Genomic DNA, 20131 nt, shown 5'->3' on the forward strand with positions numbered 1-20131 from the left:
GCTGGAATTGTTCATTAATGTTTCAATTTCCTCCATAGTTATTGGCCTATTCACTTTTTCTTATTCTTATTGATTGAGTTTTGGAAACTTATACTTTTCTAAGAATATTTCCATTTCATCTAGGTTGTCCAGTTTGTTGGAATAGAGTTTTTCATAGTATTTTTTTTTACAATTCTTTGTATGTCTCTGAATTTGGTTATTTCACTTCTTACATTTCTGATTTGTCTCTTTGTTTCTTGTTGATCCTGGATTGAGGTTCATCAGTCTTATTTATCCTTTGAAAGAACAGTTTTATTGATATTTGTATTGTGTTTTGTTTGTTTGTTTGTTTGGTCTCTATGTCATTTATGTCCGCTCTAATCTTTATTATTTCCTCCTTCTGCTTACTCTGAGCTTTTCTTGTTGTTCTCTATATAATTCTTTAAGTTGTCAGGTTAGATAATTTATTACCTTTTTTTTCTTTTTCTTTTTTTTTTAGTAGGCCTGCAGAACTATGAACTTCCTTCTCAGGACTGCTTTCACTATGTCCCTTAGATTTTGGATCGTTTTGTTTTCATTTTCATTTGTCCCAGGATGCTTTTTATTTCTTCTTTTATCTCTTTGGTAACCCAATCATTGTATAATAGTGTGTGATTTAGCCTCCAAGTGTTTGGGTTTTTTCATTGATTTATTTCAGCTTATTTCTAATATTATGCCATTGTGATCTGAGAAAATGCTTGATATGATTTCTTCCTTCTTGAGTTTGAAGAGATGTTGCCTGTGCCCTAATATGTAGTCTATCTTTGAACATGTTCTGTGTGGACTTGAGTAGAATGCATATTCTGTAGCATTGGGATGAAATGTTCTGAAGATGTCAATTAGTTCCATCTGATCTAGTGATTCATTAGGATTGATGTTTTTTTGCCGATTTTTTTGTTTAGAGGATTTATCCAGTAATGTCAATGTTGTATTAAAGTCCCCTGCTGTGATTGTATTGCTGTTGATCTCTCCTTTGATATCTTCCAGAAGTTTTGTTTGTTTGTTTGTTTGTTTGTTTTTTATGTATTTGGGTGCTCCTGTATTGGGTGCATATATGTCTACCAGAGTTATATCCTCTTGTTAAATTGCTCCCGTTAATATTATGAAGTGGCTCTCCTTATCTCTTATTATGGCCTTCAGTTTGAGTTCTATTTTGTCAGATATAAGTATTGTTACCCCAGCTATTTTCTCATTTCCATTTCCCTCAAATTTTTTTTCCCATTCCTTCATTATCAGTCTGCGTGTGACCTTTGTTTTGAGATAGGTCTCTTGTAGACAGCAAATATATGGTTCATGTATTCTCATCCATTCCTCTACCTTATGTCTTTTGATTGGAGCATTTAATCCTTTTATGTTTAAGGTTATTATTGATAGGTACTTGTTTGTCACCATTTTTATTCTTTCTGCCTGTGTTCCTTCTTCCCTTTCTATTTTTTTTCTTTTTAAACAGTCCCTTTAGCATTTCTTGCACTGCTGGTGTGGTGGTAATACACTCCCTTAGTCCTTCTTTGTCTGTGAAGCTCCTGATTTCACCTTCAATTTTGAATGATAGCCTTGCTGGGTATAGGATTCTTGGATTTAGTCCCTTGCTTTGCATCACTTTGTATATTTCATTCCACTCTCTTCTGGTCTGATGTGTTTCTGTTGAGATATCAGTTGGTATTCTAATGGGAGATACTTGTAGGTAACTTAACTTTCTGTTTCTTTCTGGCAGCGTTTAAGGTTCTTTGTCTTTGATGTTTGCCAATTTAATTATGATGTGTCTTGGTGTTGGTCTTTTTGAGTTCATCTTGTTTGGGACTATGTGTGCTTCTTGGACTTGTGTCTTCCCAACATCGGGGAAGTTTTGTATCATTATTTCTTCAAACTGGTTTTTTATTCCTTGCTCCACTTCCTCTTTTTCTGGCTCCCCTATTATGCAGATGTTGTTCTGTTTCATGTTGTCCCAATTCTCCCTTAGGCCTTCTTACTTTTGTCATTTAGTTTCCAGTTGCTTCTGTGCTTAGCTGGTTTTTCTACCTTGTATTCTAACGCACTGATGATGTCCTCAACTTATTCTAGTCTACTGCTGAAACTTTCCATTGTGTTATTTATTGAAGCTATGTTGTTCTTTATTTCCTCCTGATTCTTACACATGTTTTTGACTTTGTCTTCCGTCGTCTTCAGCATCCTTATAGCCATTCCTCTAAATTATTTCTCTGACAAATTGCTTGCCTCCATTTCGTTCATTTCCTTTTTGATGATTACTCCTCTTTTTTGAATGTGTGTTGTTTGTCTCCCTATTTTGCTCTTCCTTTGTGATTGTTTCCATGTATTAGATCAAACTACTATGCCTCCCAGATTTTTTGAGTTTGTCTTATATAGTAGGTGTTTTGTGATTGCACCCAATGGTGCAATCTCTCCAGTTTTCTGGGCAGGGTAATCTAGGAATGCCACCTACATGAGATATTTGTGTTCTCTTGGTGTGGTTGGGTCCTGAGTGTTATTGTCCTGTTCATGGGTAGAGTGTGTGGATCTGTGGCTCGCTCTCTATCACATTGACCAAACAGCACAAAATAAAACTTGACAATACATGACACAAAGGGAACAAAACACTAATATACTCACAACACCAATAACTCCAATATAAGCGACCACCAGAAAAAAACAGAATTAGGAGAGAGAAAAGAGAGCAAAAATGATATCAAGAAAAGAAAAAAGTATATAAGAGATTAAAGAAAAAGAAGAAACAAAATAATATCTGAGGAGAAAACACCACAAAACAAACAGATAAATTAAAAAATACAAACAACTAACATCCAGAAAAAGGGGGCACAGAATCTGTAGAGGCATAGCTTATATACAGAAAGTAAGTTTAAGGAATTGAATGAATAGGGGGAGGACCTCAGTTCAGTATAGAGGAGGTAGAATGAGAATGAGTGGATAAGAAGGAAACAAATTTTTAAAAACACTTAAGAAATTAAAAATAAATAAATAAAATTTAAAAATAAAATAAAATAAAATGACACTAAAAATTAAATAGAATGAAAAAAATAATGTGAAAAAATAAGAGAAAATTTTTAAATAAAAGATACAAATGAAATAAAATAATAAAATTAAATTAAAAAGTAAAGTGTTGTTCCATTTCAGCGGAGTTTTAATGTTCCATGGGGACTGGTTTAAGAGCCCACTCTTTTGTTCTGTCTGTCACTTCTTAGTTTCCTATTAGGTAGTCAGCACTGTGCTGAAGTTCCAAGTGATCCACCTATCCTCTGTGTCTATCTCAGGGGTGGGCAAACTTTTTGACTCAAGGGCCACAATGCGTTCTTAAACTGGACCGGAGGGCCGGAACAAAAGCATGGATGGAGTGTTTGTGTGAACTAATATAAATTCAAAGTAAACATCATTACATAAAAGGGTTCAGTCTTTTTTTTTTTCAGTAGTTTTATTCATTTCAAACGGGCCGGATCCAGCCCGCGGGCCGTAGTTTGCCCACGGCTGGTCTATCTCCACAGCCTTGACTGCACGCAGGTGGGACCAATCTGCCCACTTTGCCTCTCTGCCTCCTGTCAATATTTATCTCTCAAGCTTCTGTTTCTGACAGGGCTATAGGTAAGAAGGGTGCTGTATCACTTTCTGGGACTGAACAACCTCTCTTCAACCCAGTCCCTGAAGGCTCTTTGGGGCTATTCACTTGTACAACTCAGAGTATAGTCTGGGTGTGGCTGCATTACTTGCTTGAGGCTTCTGGGAGGGGATGGCTCTTCAGGAGAAAAATGGGTGCTTAGTTCCAGAGGGTCAGAAATGTCTCAGTGCCAGATTCCTGGTCACTTCTCCCTGACCTGCTCTCCTACATAGCCTCTCCCCAGACTCCACAATTCTGCATCTCCACCTGCACCTCAGCCATGGGTGAGTTTTTGTATTTGAAAGGTCCTATGGACTGGGTTTAGTAAATAAAAGCAAAGACAGAGCAGAGGCAAAACAACCATGTGACTGCTAGTTTCTCTCCCCCAGCACCGTGCAGCTTAGGCAATTCTTTAAACCACCCCTCTGGGTTCAGTCTCTCACGGCTGTGGACTGAGATCTAGAATCCCCTCCTGCCAGCAGCCCTGTGGACTTCCTTTCCACAATAAGATGTTACACCTGTCCCCAAGGGATGTGGACTTGGTGCAGCATAGGTTCCTTCTGTCCCTCTCGGCTCCGTGGTCTCATGAGTCTCTCCAGCCCATATCCCTGATCCTACCATTCTCAAGGTGTCTTCTGCCCTACTTGGCTGCGAATTGTCTCATCAGCTGTATCTACTTTGCCAACTCTGGGTGGATGTTATTCGATTTAGATGTTTCTTCTATCTGCTTCTGGATAAGGCTAGAGACACATCTGCCTCTTTGGCTGCCATTTTTCCCTCTCTGTGAGTGTTCCTAGGTCCTATTTTTAAAAAAACTTGACCATTTATTCCTTCCTATTTCTCTTTTTCTTTCAATATTTAGTTAATGCCTACCAGAATCAGATATTCTATTAGTTGTTTTGCACACATTATTTCATTTAAATGTCCCTGCAGATCTATGAGTTGTTTTTCTTAATTAATAAATCTTTATTCAGATTATTACAAATGTTCCTCTTTTTTCCCCCATAGCTCCCCTCCACCTGGTTCCCACCCCACCCCATGCCCTTACCCCCCGCCACTGTCCTCATCCATAGGTGTAAGATTTTTGTCTAGTCTCTTCCCGCACCCCCCACACCTCCTTCCCCTCAAGAATTGTCAGTCCACTCCCTTTCTATGTCCCTGCTTCTATTATATTCACCAGTTTATTCTGACTTAATTTTTAGGTTCACTTGTTGATAGATATTTATTTGTTGTCACTTTGTTCATAATTTTTATCTTTACCTTTTTCTTCTTCTTCCTCTTCTTAAAGAATATCCTTCAGCATTTCATACAATCCTGGTTTGGTGGTGATGAACTCCTTTAGCTTTTTCTTGTCTGTGAAGCTCTTTATCTGACCTTCAATTCTACATGATAGCTTTGCTGAGTAGAGTAATCTTGGTTGTAGGTTCTTGCTATTCATCACTTTGAATATTTTTTGCCACTCCCTTCTGGCCTACATGGTTTCTGTTGATAAATCAGCTGACAGTCGTATGGGTACTCCCTTGTAGGCAACTAACTGTTTTTCTCTTGCTGCTTTTAAGATTCTCTCTTTGTCTTTTGTCCTTGGCATTTTAATCATGATGTGTCTTGGTGTGGTCCTCTTTGGATTCCTCTTATTTGGGGTTCTCTTCGCTTCCTGGACTTGTAAGTCTATTTCTTTCATCAGGTAGGGGAAGTTTTCTGTCATGATTTCTTCTAATAGGCTTTCAGTATCTTGCTCTCTCTCTTCTTCTGGCACCCTGATAATTCGGATGTTGGTACGTTTGCAGTTGTCCCAGAGGCTCCTTACACTATCTTCATATTTTTGGATTCTTTTTTCATTTTGCTTTTCCAGATGGGTGTTTTTTGCTTCTTCGTGTTTCAAATCTTTGACTTGATTTTTGGGATCCTCTAGTCTGCTGTTGGATCTCTGTATATTATTTTTAATTTCAGTCAGTGTATGTTTAATTTCTGACTGGTCCTTTTCCATTTTTTTTGGTATTCTTATTAAGATCCTTGAAGGTCTCACTAAGTTCCTCAGAGGTTCGTAGAAGGTTCTTGAGTAGCCTTATAACTGTGGTTTTGAACTCTATGTCCTCCATTAGTTTGCTTTCCTCCATTTCTTTCATTTGTGACATGTTTCTTTGTCTTTGCATTTTTGGCTGACTGTGAGGACGCTCTGTGTCTACAGTGGAAAAACTGCTGTGCTGGAGACACCCTTATGGCGTAGAATTTGCTTCAGTGGAGCTTTGGTGCTCACTGAGTCTGCTTCTTGAGTGTGACCTTTATGAATGTGAGGAGTTGAAATCTGGTATCTGGCCAGGGGTACCCTGGCTCCTGGCTCCCCAAGTCAACCACTGTGTGAGTCCACCCAGCAGGAGCTACAGTGATATCAGCAGATTTCTCCTCTTTGTTTGTGGTTTGGAAGTTTTGGAGCTCTCTGACCCAGCTGCAGTTTGTTAGGTTATGCTGCAAAAGTGCAGGTGATTCCTTTGTGCTGCTGGGAACAGCTTGGGTGGGGATGTAAATTGAGTGGGGCGGGATATCAGAGAATCACCAGGGCGGAGCAACAACAATGGCTGTCCTCAGCAGTCTCCGCAACTCCTCACGTCTCTGCAACTCCGTGTCTCTGTGTCCCCAAGTCCCTCGCACCCACAGCAACAATGATCCCTGCGAGCAGCTCTATGAGAAAGCCACCCTCGCTTTCCGACCCACTGCAAGACAGTCCAGTTTCTCTTCGTAGGAGTCTGGGACCCCAGAGTCTTGCAGTAAATGAGTTCAATGCATTCGAGAGCTTGTGTCTCCTTCTGATTGAAAAAAAACTGCTCACCCAGGTGCAGCAGCCTCACGCGTGCCTCCATACCTCTGTTCTTGGCGCCTACCCGGTCTCAATGCACTTTTTTCTTTCCTTCTAGTTGAACTTCCACTCGGCCAGCTTTCCCGTGGTTCTGGATGATAGCTGCTTTGTTTTATAGTTGTAGTTTTAATATTGTTGTGGGGGGCAGCACGTACAGGTTTATACCTTATGCCGCCATCTTGGTTCTGAGACTATGAGTTGTTACTTATATTTTATATCAAGCTAAACTGATGTCCAGGGAAGTCAAGTAACTTGCTCCAAGTTACAACTAGTAAGAGGCAGGGCAGGTATTTGAAATCAAAATGTGGAACTATAATGCCTCCTTTCCCCCCTGCTATACTACATTGGCTCCATTCTCTCTATATAGTTTCCACTGATCCTTCTAGCATGTCCAATCTCACTCTTTTGGCCCCTTTGTAGAGCTTTCCTAGAGTCAGAAAAGAAATTTGGCTTCTTAGTGTGCTGCATCCACCACAGTGTGACTGCTTAAGGGAAATTCACTCAAAAGATTCTTTGGAAGAGACTTAGAGAAGGTAGCTATGAGAACATTGCAATGCAGGCTCACATCTCTCCTCCAATCAGGAATATGTCCACCCCCAATAAGGATGACAGTGACACTGCAGGCAATATTGAGCACAACATTTCTTGAAGCTGTCACACATCTCATTAAGTCCTTAGTGAAACCTAGGCTTGGGTTTCTCTTTCTATATACCATTTGTTTTCTTTTCCCCCTTTCTTTGTGTTTTCTTCTCATCTCTTTCTTTTTTGCCTTTCCCCCACCTCCACCCTTTCTCCTAGTCCTCTTCTCCCACTCCTTCTCCTCCTGCATTTTCTCTTTCTACTCTTCTTTGTTCACCTTTCTTCCTCCTCCTCCTCTTTCTCCTCTCTCTCTTCCCCACTTCTCCCCCTCATTCTTTCTTACTTTATGTTTGTCTTTAATCTTGTCCAGAGCATACAAGTGTTTTGGAAAGATCTACACTATAATTATCTTGATAAATAAATTTTAAAAATTTAGGAAATCAAATAAGAACAGCACCCAGAATGAGAGCATAAAGTAGCTGTGCACCTGAGCAGCAGATTAAATTTCATTTTCAAAACTTGATCTCAGTGCCTTTTTCTAGAACAATTTGGGAAGAAAAATCTGAATAATTTGAATAAAACTCTTTATTTTAATGTAGTACTTGATAAATCAATAAAATTAAGGATAGTTCTTAAGTGCTACACAATATAGGTTTCACCAGTAATTTCAGCCTTACTCAACTCTTCATGCATTCCAGGTGATTCCAGGAGAATACACACTATTCAAACAGCTCTCATTTACCATGTACCTAAATTTTGCTTCACATATGTTATTTTGAATTATCATGGCTCTGCAAAATTGGATGATATGATCCCCATTTTACTAAAGAGAAAACAGATTCAGATAAATTATACTTTTTGCCACAACTAGTAAGTCAGATTGCTGGGATTCATAACCCAGTCCCTCTGACTTTTAAGTCTCTGCTCCTGCCACCACACCATACTTTTTTTGTCAATTAACAAATACCTAAGAACAGGTAATAAAAGTTTCATAGTTTATGCTTAATAGTCTCTTAATCTCTCTGCTAAATATTAATTTATTGATAGATTATTGAATTCTCTTCATCACACTCTCCCATCATTTAGATATGAAGAAATTGAGGCTCAAAGGAAAGCAATGACTTGTCCAAAACCTTATGGTGAACCATTGAAATCAAGCCATGACCTACACCTCCTTGCCGCATTCCAGAATTCTCCTTCACTTTTTAGTGTTATTGCTGCTTCATGCGTATTTATCTCCCACTAGATTGCAAGCTCCTAAAAGGAAAGAGCTATGATTATCTTTCTCCTCGGCAAACTTCAACACAGTCTGGACTGCTGGGTTTTCAGTAGGCATTTCTTTTGTTAACAATAGAGACATTTTCTCTGACCCTATTATAAGAGCAGATTCCCCAATTATACCATATGGTGAATAGGCAACCACTTGTTGTGATGCTGACTCTATAAATTTGGAACTAGGATGTGCTAGGAATAGCCCTTTTGGATTCATCTCTGAAATAGTATGGAGTCTAACTCCCTTGTTGTGTAGATGGGAATACTGAATCTCAGAGAGAGGAAAGAATTTGTCTCAAGGTCACAGTGACATTTATAACAGACCTTTAACATAATGTATACATTAGAGTAGGCAATACATGCACATGATACAAAATTTTAAAATCACAGAAGGTTAAAGAGTAAAAAAATAATTCCACCTTTCCAAACCTCAGACATGCAGTTTTGTTTCTCTGGGGCAACCACTAATGTTTTTTTTGTGTGTGTGTGTACCCTTGTAGACATAGTATATGCATTTATAAACATATACAGAAAATATATCAATTTTATTCACAGAACTAGTGTGCTGTATTGTTTTACATCTTGTTTTTCCTCCACTTTACAATGTATCTTGGAGATTGTTCCATCTCAGTATATCTAGAACTGGCTCATTTTTTAATGGATACATTTTATGTCTGTATCTATTAATGGACATTTATGTTGCAGTCTTCTGCTATTATAAACAATGTTGCATTGCATTTTCTTGTATATATGTCATGTCACACATGTGAAAACATGTGCTAGGTCAAAGCAATGCAAATTTTAATTTTGCAACTTTTGCCAAATTGTCCTTCATAAAGGTTGTAAAATGACTATTATGAAAAATTTGGATTTGATAATATTTATAAAAGAAATAGTTACTGTTCATTTTACAAAGGATTATTGTCTTTATCTTACAGAAGTGCTCAACACAATTTCTTTAAATGGTCAATCCCCACTCTACATATAAATGAGAATTTATTTTAAAGAAATGTGATTTATACATTACTGTTCAGGAATGCATCTACTGAATAAAGCATGAGAAGATGGTAATATGTTTCTAAAATACAATTGAGTCTATACAAGCTGTGATTTCAATCATATTACCAAAGCCCATAAGTATGCTCAGATGCAAGTTCAAGGAAAGAAGAACAAGAGAATCAGACCCAGCTAGAAAGAAGTAAAACAGAACCAGTGTTGTGCTAGTAAACTGTATCCCTGTCTTCCAAGGGCAGGGAGCAGTGGGGACTCCTGATATTTGTAGCATTTGCTGATTTCCATGATGTAGATATTCTTATTTCAAGTTACTAATATGATAGCACTGATTGTGAAATTGGGAAGAGATACTAAAAATCTGATTTTATGAGTCACTGCAAGCCAAACTCAGAACCTAAGGGAAGGAAGCTTGAGAATATAAAACATGGGTGTGACCATATGTCAAATAACCTTAGCAGAAGTGGTTATTTCTCATAGAGTTTTACTTGATGAAATTGGATCCTGTAATTTTTCTAGAAGTCTTTCCAAATCCCATCAAAATAACATTATCTGGTGCTTCCCACACTACTCATTTGAATGGCTTCGACCTCACTCATTTCCAAAGGAGTAAAAAAGGGCAAGGGGCATTGTGGACTGTCAAATGCTTTTGCAATGTCAAACATTCATCCTGTTAATCTGGTGTCAGCTGAAAAACTCCCTAAGCAGTCAACTCAACTGCAAGGTGCAACATCAGCAGCTCTCACATCAGAAGCAATAGGGGAATGTTGAAAACATCATAGTGCCTACCCTTTACCTCAATAAATTGAATCAGTACTACTGAAAGTGAAACCAAGCATCAGTAGTTTGTAACAGGTCCCCAAATGATTCTAACTTACAGCCAAGATGGAGAATTACTGCCCAGCACAACCTGGTCCTGCAATCCAGTCAAATTTTCTTACCACCTCCCCTCCCTTATCTTATGCCAGCCACACTGGCCACCTTGCTATTCCAAGAACACACCAAATTCATTAATAACTTTAAGCCTTTCATTTGCTGCTCCTTCTTTGAGAATATTGCTTCGCTGGCTCTTTAAATGTCTGGTTCATATTATTCAGGGTTAAATGCCACCACATTATAGAATTTTTTCCAATTCTACCTAAATTAACTTTCCATTCTATCACAGCACTCTGTTTCATTTCCTTAATTGTATGTACCACCATCTGAAATATCTAATTTATTTTTATAACATGTATTACTTGTTGGTTTCCACCAAAAGATCACCCAACTTGAAGGCAAAGCCTTTGACTGAATTATCCACTGTTGTTTCCCTCATTTCCTAGAATACTTCCTGGAACATAGAAGATGTGCACTCCAAGCTATCAGAAGATAGTTATTAAACATCTGCTATGGCTGCACTCAATGACAGATTCAAATACTACTAGAACTAATAAGTGAATTTGGTAATGTAGCAGGATACAAAATACATGTTCAGAAATGGATTTTATTTATATACACTAACTAACAATGAACTATGATAAAGGGAAACGAAAAGACAATTCCACTTACAGTTGCATCAAAAGAAGTAAAATATCTAGGAATAAATTTAATCAAAGAGGCAAAAGACCTGTACTCAGAAAATGGAAAAATACAGAAGAAAAAATTTGAAGATTTAAATAAATGGGAGCATATACTGTACTTACAGATAGGGAAAATTAACATATTTAATGGCCATACTACCCTAAGTAGTCTTTAGATTCAGTATAACTCGTATCAAAATATCAATGGTTTATTTCAAAGAACAGCCACAGAAATCTTGAGAAAGAAGAACACGTTGGAGGTATCATGCTATCTGATATCAAACTATTCTATTACAAGGTTATAGTAATCAAATCAGCATGATACTGGCATCAAAACAAACATATAGATTAATGGAACTGAATAGGGAGCTCAGAAATAAACCCATACCTATATGGTCATTTGCTATTTGAGAAAGGAGGCAAGACTATATTGTGATAAAGACTATTGAATAAATGGTATTGGGAATATTAGCGAGATACATGCAAAAAATGAAACTAGGGCCCTAACTGGTGTGGCTCAGCGGATAGAGCATCAGCCTGTATACTAACAGGTCCCAGGTTCAATTCCGGCCAAGGGCATGTACCTTGGTTGCTGGCACATCCCCAGTAGGAGTTGTGCAGGAGGCAGCTGATCGATGTTTCTCTCTCATCGATGTTTCTAACTCACTGTCCTTCTCCCTTTCTCTCTGTAAAAAAATCAATAAAATGATTACACCACACACAAGAATAAACTAAAATGGATTAAAGATTAAAATGTTACACTTGAAAACATAAATGTCCTAGAAGAAAACTTAGGCAGTAAAATCTATCTCTTTTCTTAGCAATTTTTTCTGCTATATCTCTTGGGTCAGGGGAACAAAAGAAAAATAAACAAATGGGGCTACATCAAACTAAAAAGTTTTTGCACAGCCCTAACCGGTTTGGCTCAGTGGATAGAGCGTAGGCCTGTTGACTGAAAGGTCCCAGGTTCGATTCCGGCCAAAGGCATGTACCTTGGTTGCGGGCACATCCCCAGTAGGAGGTGTGCAGGAGGCAGCTGATCGATGTTTCTCTCTCATCGATGTTTCTAGCTCTCTATCCCTCTTCCTTCCTCTCTGTGAAAAATCAATAAAAATATATATTTTTTAAAATGTTTTTGCACAGCAAAGGAAACCATCAAAAAAAATTAAAAGATAACCTACTGAACTAGAGAATGTATTTGCCAATGATACATCTGATAAGGGGTTAATATCCAAAATTTATAAAGATCTTATACAACTCTACAGCAAAACAAAGAAACAAACAAACAAATAATCTAATTAAAAAGTAGGCAAAGGACCTGATAGACACTTCTCCTAAAAGGACATACAGATGGCCAATAGACATATGAAAATATGCTTTAAATCACTAATCATCAGAGAAATGCAAATTAAAACCACAATGAGACATCACCTCACACCCATCAGGATGGATATCATCAATAAATCAACAAGCAAGTATTGGTGAGTATGGGGAGAAAAGGGAACCCTTGTGTATAGCTGATGGGAATGCAGACTGGTACAATTACTATGGAAAACAGTATGGAGTATCCTCAACAAATTAAAAATGGAACTGCCTTAGGACCCAGCTATTCTATTTCTTGGGATTTATCTGAAGAAATGCAAAACATGAATTAGAAAAAAAATATATATGCACCCTTTGTTCATAATGGCATTATTTACAATAGCCAAGATATGGAAGCAACGCAATTGCCCATCAATAGATGAGTGGATAAAAAAACATTGGTACATACATACACAATGGACTCTTACTTTGCCATAGAAAAGAATGATATCTTACCATTTTCAACCGTATGGGTGGACTTTGAAGGTATTATGGAAGTGAAATAAGTCAGTCAGATAAAAAACAAATAAAGGGTGTCCCAAAATTCACGCAAGAAATAATTTTGATAGATAACACAGGTTTATAATTAAAAATTGTAACTTTTTTATTGATTCACAAAGTCTACAGTAGAGGGTTATGTATGGGATAGCATATCGAGTAAATGGCCTCCACAGCTTTGCTGGCACATACACACTCTTTTGTTATTGCCTGAGCAGCCGCATTTTCGAAGAAGAATGGTCCAATGATGCCTCCAGCCCAAAATCTGCACCAAACAGTGACATGTTGTGGATGCATTTGTTTCTCAACAATCACTAGGGGATTTTCTGAACCCCAAATGCAACAATTTTGTCGATTAACCAAGCCATCAAGATGAAAATGAGGCTCATCGAAATTCAGCCACATTTATGCAAAACGGTCATGGAAAATTTCAACAAAAGAGTGTGTATGTGCCAGCAAAGCCGTGGAAGCCATTTACCTGATATCCTATTCCATACATAACCCTATAGTTTATACTTTATGAATCAATAAAAAATTTACAATTTTTAAATTATAAACCTGTGTTTTCTATCAAAATTACTTCTTGCGTGAATTTTGGGACACCCTTTACCTTAGATTTTAATTATATGTAGAATCTAAACAAAATAAATGAAGATACAAAATAGAAACACACAATACAATATACAGATAATGTATTATAGAACTGTATACTTGAAACCTATATATTTTTATTAACCAATGCAACTTCAATGAATTCAATAAATATAAATAAACAAAATAAAAACAGGCTCATAGATATAGAGAACTGACTGATGGTTGCCAAAGGAGGGAGTTTCAGGGATTGGGTGAACAAGGTGAAGGGATTGAGAGGAGCAAATTGGTAATTACAGAATAGTCAAGGAGATGTAAACTACAGCACAGAGTATATAGTCAATAATATTGTAATAACTATGTTGGTGCCATGTAGGTACTAAAAATATTGGGGGAAACACTTTGTAAAGTATACTATTGTCTAGCCAAAATGCTGTACACCTGAAATGAATACAAAATAATACTGAATATAAACTGTAATTTAAAAGTATAATAAAAAAAAAACTAGTACAATGCCTGGCCCATAATAGAGGCCAAGTAAATTAATATGCAATGGCATTAGTCATACTGAGGTTTGCACTTCTTTTTGGATAAATTATAAAGGATATTTGTGTTTTTAGGTCACCTTGTTTTAGGCCAAGAAGTACTCTGGGACAAGGTATCAACTACAGCTAAAGAAACTATCTGAGCTCCAAATTGAAAAAAAAGCCATTTTATTCTTTTCCCATTGTATCCTCTCTCATTAACAGGATGGTTAGCTTTCAGAAATGGAATTTAAAACTCCTCTTGGAGCCTTATTGCATTGGCCAGGCAACCATACCTTGGCAAACTGTGGTCTAGTAGCTAATATTTTCCTTGAAAGTAGAGATTCCTCGAAGAAGTCAAGTACTCCTGACTTGACCTTATTTCAGTAATCAATGTAATGGGTTGAGGTTTGCAGCAGCACTAGTACTATAAAGAAGCCCCAGTTCTAGAACACCCATGGCACTGAAAACAAACTCACTGAATACAGAGCCTGAACTCTTGGAACTAATACCCATTAATAAACTGAATGACACTTGTAACACCATCCTTTCTGTGTACACATTACAATCCTCAGTGTGAAGCAAAATAAAAAAGCTGCTAGCGAAGTAAGTTCTATTTATATGCATAAAATTCTATGTTATAATAGAAAGAGTACTGGCTTAAAAGACTTAGATTTTCCCATCTGTTAAATGAAAGTAATGATAGTACCTACCTCAAAAAACTACTGAGGTGCTCCATTTAAATAATATATTTAAATACCCTAATACAAGCCTCATTCATAATAGATAGGTTTACTTATCCTTTTGGGGTCCTCCAATTCAGTATTTTAGTGTTTTCAGGCAAGTCAAGACCTCTCCAGAACTCATCCTTGTAATGCAAGGGTTGTACTGGTGCGATTTTTTTTAACCCCGAAATTTTGGATTCCTTTGACAAAGGCAATGAAAGGAGGGAAGGGAATGGATGGGAAGGGGAGGTGAGGGGAGAGATGGAAAAGGAAATTTTTGCTGAACTGGTTATTATTGACACTCCTATATGAAAGAACCTATTATAATAGCCTATTATAATAACCTATTATAATAGTGCGCAAAATTGCATGAGACCCAGACCCGCAGGAAATCATGTGATACCCAGGACCCCCGAGTCCCACCAGTGCGGACTTCCCTGAGTCCCGGCACACCATGGGACCCAGAGTCAAGTCCCTGCCCACCCGCGCACAACTCGCTGCACATGCAGCCTCCTGGTGACCGGTCTTTGGTTGTTACAGCATTACGACCACTGGGTTTTTATTATATAGATATTTTCTGTGCCTGATCTATGCATTTTAGGCTAAGTGAAGGGAGAGAAAATCCAAGCTGTAAATTTGTGGCCATTTTTTTTTCTGCAATCAAATAGCTATTAATCTTCCATTTATCTTTCTTTCCCTACCACAGACAATCTTCCTCTGCCAAAAGAATCATCCCTAAAATCCCAGTCTATCTAATAAACTAAAGAAGTACAGCAGTAAACGAGAGAAAAACAACCAGGGACTTGGAGAAAGTATGGGGTGGAGGGGAAGGGATGCTCAAGCTCAGGCTGGGACAGGGCTGGAGAAGTTCTCTGTGTTTTAGAGCAACAGGGTAGGCATCTCATCTATTTCTGCAGGTGACTCTATGCTTGTGGATCTACCTGTTCCTCTTGTGTATTGATTCAGTCAACTTTTTAATGAGGCCCTACTGAGTGCCAGGCCTGTACTATGAGCAAAGAGGAAAAGTATTGAATGAAATGTATGTTTGTTTTTTCCCAGAGAGATATGAATTTTATTCTATTATTTTAACTTAAATTTTATTTTTGAAACTATTACACATGTCCCCACTTCTTCTCCCTTTGCCCACCACCACCCAGCCCCTGCCCTCCCTTTACCTCTGGCCATGACAGCACTGTTGTCTGTGTCTATGGGTTATAAACATATGTTCTTTGGCTAATAATCCCTTCACCTTCTTTCATCCAGTCCCCCTACCCAAGCCCCACCCCTCTGACAGCTAACAGAATGTTCCATGTATCTGTACCTTTGATTTTGTTTTCTTCTTCAGTTTATTTTGTTCATTAAATTCCACATATAAGTTAGATCATATGGTATTTGTCTTTCTATGACTGGTTTATTTGACTTAGCATAATATTCTCCAGGTCCATCCATGCTATCACAAAAGATAAGAGTTCCTTATTTTTTATAGCTGCATAGTATCCCATTGTATAAATGTGCCACAGCTTTTTTATCCACTCATCTATTGATAGGCACTTGGGCTATTTCCAGATCTTGGCTATTGTAAATAACACTGCAGTGAATATAGGGTTGAATATATTCTTTTGGAATTAGTGTTTTGGGATTCTTAGGATATATTTCCAGAAATGTAATAGCTGGGTCCAAAGGCAATTCCATTTTTAATTTTTTGTGGAAACTCCAGTCTGCATTCCCACCAACAGTGCACAAGGGTTCCCTTTAACAGTTGGCTTAACAGACATATGAAAAACGCTAAATGTCTCTAATCATCAGAGAGATGCAAATTAAAACCACAATGAGATATCACTTCACACCTTCCAGAATGGTTACCATCAATAAACCAACGAGTTTATTCAAGTGCTGGTGAAGATGTGGAGAATAAAATATGGGTTTTTTTGTGTGTTTTTTTTTAATGAACCTCCATGTCTGTCTTTGAGTAGCAGTGATCCTGAGGATCTCTGTGTTTGTGTTTGTGTATGTATGTTTCTTTGTATCTATGACAATTCAAGGTATGCATGACAGTGATCATTTCTCGTATTTTGGCTTCAGAGGACTTCCTTTCACTTGCTGTGATTCACTTCACAAAGAATGAGCCTATCTATTTGATTTTTATAACCTACAGAATTGGGGGTATGATCACTAGCAATTTAAAAACAAATAGAAATCCTACAGAAATCCCCTTTTATATAAATGCTCTTTTGTAAAAGTTTTACCTGTATTTTTATTGTAAAAAATAGCATGTTGCCAGCCAGTGTGACCTATGAACCAGGAGGACATGGTTCGATTCCAGGTCAGGGCACATGCCTGGGTTGCAGGCTCAATCCCGAGTGTTGGGCATGCAGGAGGCAGGAGATCAATGATTCTCTCTCACCATTGATGTTCCTATCTCCCTTTTCCTCTCCCTTCCTCTCTGAAATCAATAAAAATATAAACAAAAAGAAAAAAAAATAATGTTATTAGTTCAAGCATGATTTCAGGAGTCAGGAAGAAGAAAAGTGACAATTTCCACCAATGATCATTTTTTCATGGGCATTACTGGCTTTTAGTAAAGGTTCGTACATAGATCATCTTATTGAACATACCAGTCAGTAGTCTTGATAAAGCAGGTATCATCAGGACCTGAATTGTTCATCCCTATGAAAACAAACAGAATAGCATTGAATTAAACCAGCCTGGTTTAATAGATTCTGTGTTATCAAATTATTTAGGGCCATTCTCTGTCCACTTCTTTCATCTTGCAGGATATATCTTTATGCCCTTGCTGCCTAGAAATACTTAAGGAGAGATACTCTGGAAAACCATTAACAGGTCTGTCTACTTTTATATTTATTCTCCCAGGGAAACAGAAGTACCTTTGTGCCAGCAGAAATGATTGCACCATCGATAAATTCCGAAGAAAAAATTGTCCATCTTGTCGCCTCCGGAAATGCTATGAAGCAGGGATGACTCTGGGAGGTATGATACTTTTATTCCTTTTTCTTCTCTTCCCTTTCCCATCCTCATTCTCTGGTTCTCTCTTTAAACCAGATTTTCCTCTTTGCTATACCCCATTCTGGGGCTAAGCATGAGAGCGGGAGGTATGAAGCAAGAATCAGGCAGGACTCTCTTCAGGGATGAGTGTGGACTTGACTAAGAAGGGTTCCCCAGAGGACATAATGGTACTGGCCTAATGTTGTTAAATGGTGGCTAGGATGAGAGAACTAAGAAATTCAGAACAATTAGAGGTGCAGGTTGACCCAGGCACAGGCTGGCCTTGAACACCCAAGAATATCCATCAGTTAACTGCTGCCAATATTGTAGGGTTGGCCACCTGGAAAGAGAAGCTAAATGAGAGTTCAGTGTATCAGAAACCTCACATGGGGTCATACTTTTCTTTGGAGCCTATGACTAAGCTGCCAAGCAGAGTCAATTTCTTATCCTACACCTCCTAGGGATGAACAGGTCTTTTAATCATACCCTTTTCCTTGCAAATCTATTGATAATTTCCAAAAGCATTTATTTTGGTAGCACAGTACCTTGACCGAGGTAAGATACAGCTCTTTCAATGGCGACTCCACATAATAAGGTTCTCTGTTCCTTAGTCTGTGCCTATCATAAGCACTGGTACCATTCCAGAAAAGCTTTGCTGACACTTATACCCCCCACCAATTTCTCATTTCTTCATGTTCACATCTGTTTATTGCCAGAGTCATCTCTGCTGCCTTCCACTTCCAGAAAGATGCAACTTTCATGAGTAAAGCAAGATCATTAGTTTATTTTTATTTCAAAATGGAACTTGAGGAAAGACAAATCTACTTCTGAATGCCTAAAACTGTAGCTTCATACCTGAATACTCCTTATCAGCCTATCAGATTCTAGGAAAACGTATGCGCCCAGAATCCTGCCCTCTCCCCTCCCCTCTCAAGGCTAATTTAAAGCACTTGTCCATCTTTAGTTTTTGTTTGTTTGTTTGTTTGTTTGTTGTTGTTGTTATTGTTGTTGTTTTTATGACATGCTCAATATCTTGTCTTCCTATGTGCATATTTATAAAAACCAACTTGTTTTCTAACCATGTGTGGGTCTTCATGTGGATAATTCTATACTCCTTTCCTTATAGGCCAGTAATAGTCCTTAAACAGACAAAAGTACTGCAAATAAATTGATCCAGGCTCAATATGAGATGGCTTTAACAGAAGCCTTTCAAGTAGTGTCTAGTATTCCCAGAAATCATAGGCAGATGCTCTGTGAGTGGTTTTCCAGGCAGTCACATCAAATGAAACTCAAATATTAAAAAAAAAAAATCAACCTTGTTCTTGTTTGCTTGGCTTCTCCAGATAAATCTCAATTGTAGTGGGGAGGAATAAATAAGACTGGGATGGGGGAGGGCAGAAGGAAAACAAAAGGGAAGTTTTTTCCATGTGAAATTTATGACTCCATGTGAGGTTTCTGATACATTGAACTCTCACTTAGCTGTCTGTGAATTGTGTATAAGAGATGGGTCTTGCAAGTAGAGAACCCCTTAGTTTTCCATCTGTTGATACGCCCACTTTGATGCAGGTAAAGCCTAATGGCAACCAAAGTCCTAATGCAGTTGGCTCCCAATCTTAAAATTAGTGTCATGTCTCAGCCAGCATCCTCTATCATAAAGCAGTCTATGACATGATTACAGTGAACCCCTTTGAAAAGGAGTTTATGTATAAGAGATCATTTTACTACTCCTTATAGAAGATAGGCATAAATCTATAAATCTTTGTTGAGAGTGCTATGGTAAATTTACAAATTGACTTTATACAGTTGAACAAGTTAAACTTTGAATAGGCTTGGTAAACACAATGAAAATAAGCTGAAAATTGCTGTGGTTGACTTTATTTCACTTCCATTTCTGTAATATTTACTGTCTTTCTACTATGTACAAGGCACCATGCTAGGCAATAGAGCTTCAGGCAGGCAAATTTCAAGAAATGCCTATAAGATAAAAGGATTTTTATGTCATGTAAATGCTTTTGTCTTTGGAATCAGGAAGACCTAGGTTAAAGGCCCAGCTCCATTATTTATTGTGCCCTGTCTATGTCTCAATTTCTTCATCTGTAAGGTTAGAAATATCACTCTCACAGAGCTATAATGGGAGTCATATGCTATGATAAATGTGAACATTTTTGGTAAAGGACAAAGTGTGAGGGTTTATTATGACAATGAGGTTACTAGTAATTTATCTGGTTAGGATGTTCACAGCACTTCCCAGTTGGCTCTTATTCTGAGTTACTTGGCATGTCCTATGATAGTAACAGTTCCAACAGGCAGAGAATCACCAGAAATCACTCTTGATTACCTCAAATCAAAAATACTGTCAAGATCTTTTTGGAGATGATGCTAGTAACTAAGATAATTATATATTACTAGTGGCCCAGTGCACAAAAATTTGTGCACTCAGGGGGGTCCCTCAGCCTGGCCTATGCCCTCTTGCAGTCCGGGACACTTTGGAGGATGTCCACCTGCTGTCTTAGGCCCACTCCCTGGGAGAT

General features: G+C 37.9%; 1 protein-coding gene across 1 annotated transcript in view; it reads left to right on the plus strand.

The window, feature by feature from the left end:
* Window positions 1-20131, plus strand: part of AR (androgen receptor) — a gene marked incomplete at its 5' end in the record, with an annotated part of 312266 nt that overhangs the window by 240403 nt on the left and 51732 nt on the right. Inside the window, one exon of the mRNA XM_081080827.1 lies at window positions 17469-17585. Within this exon, the coding sequence (XP_080936953.1) occupies window positions 17469-17585 (117 nt within the window). The remainder of the gene's footprint in view (window positions 1-17468; window positions 17586-20131) is intronic.

Source organism: Myotis nattereri (genome assembly GCF_964212035.1).
Source record: "Myotis nattereri genome assembly, chromosome: X".
Taxonomy (NCBI): domain Eukaryota; kingdom Metazoa; phylum Chordata; class Mammalia; order Chiroptera; family Vespertilionidae; genus Myotis; species Myotis nattereri.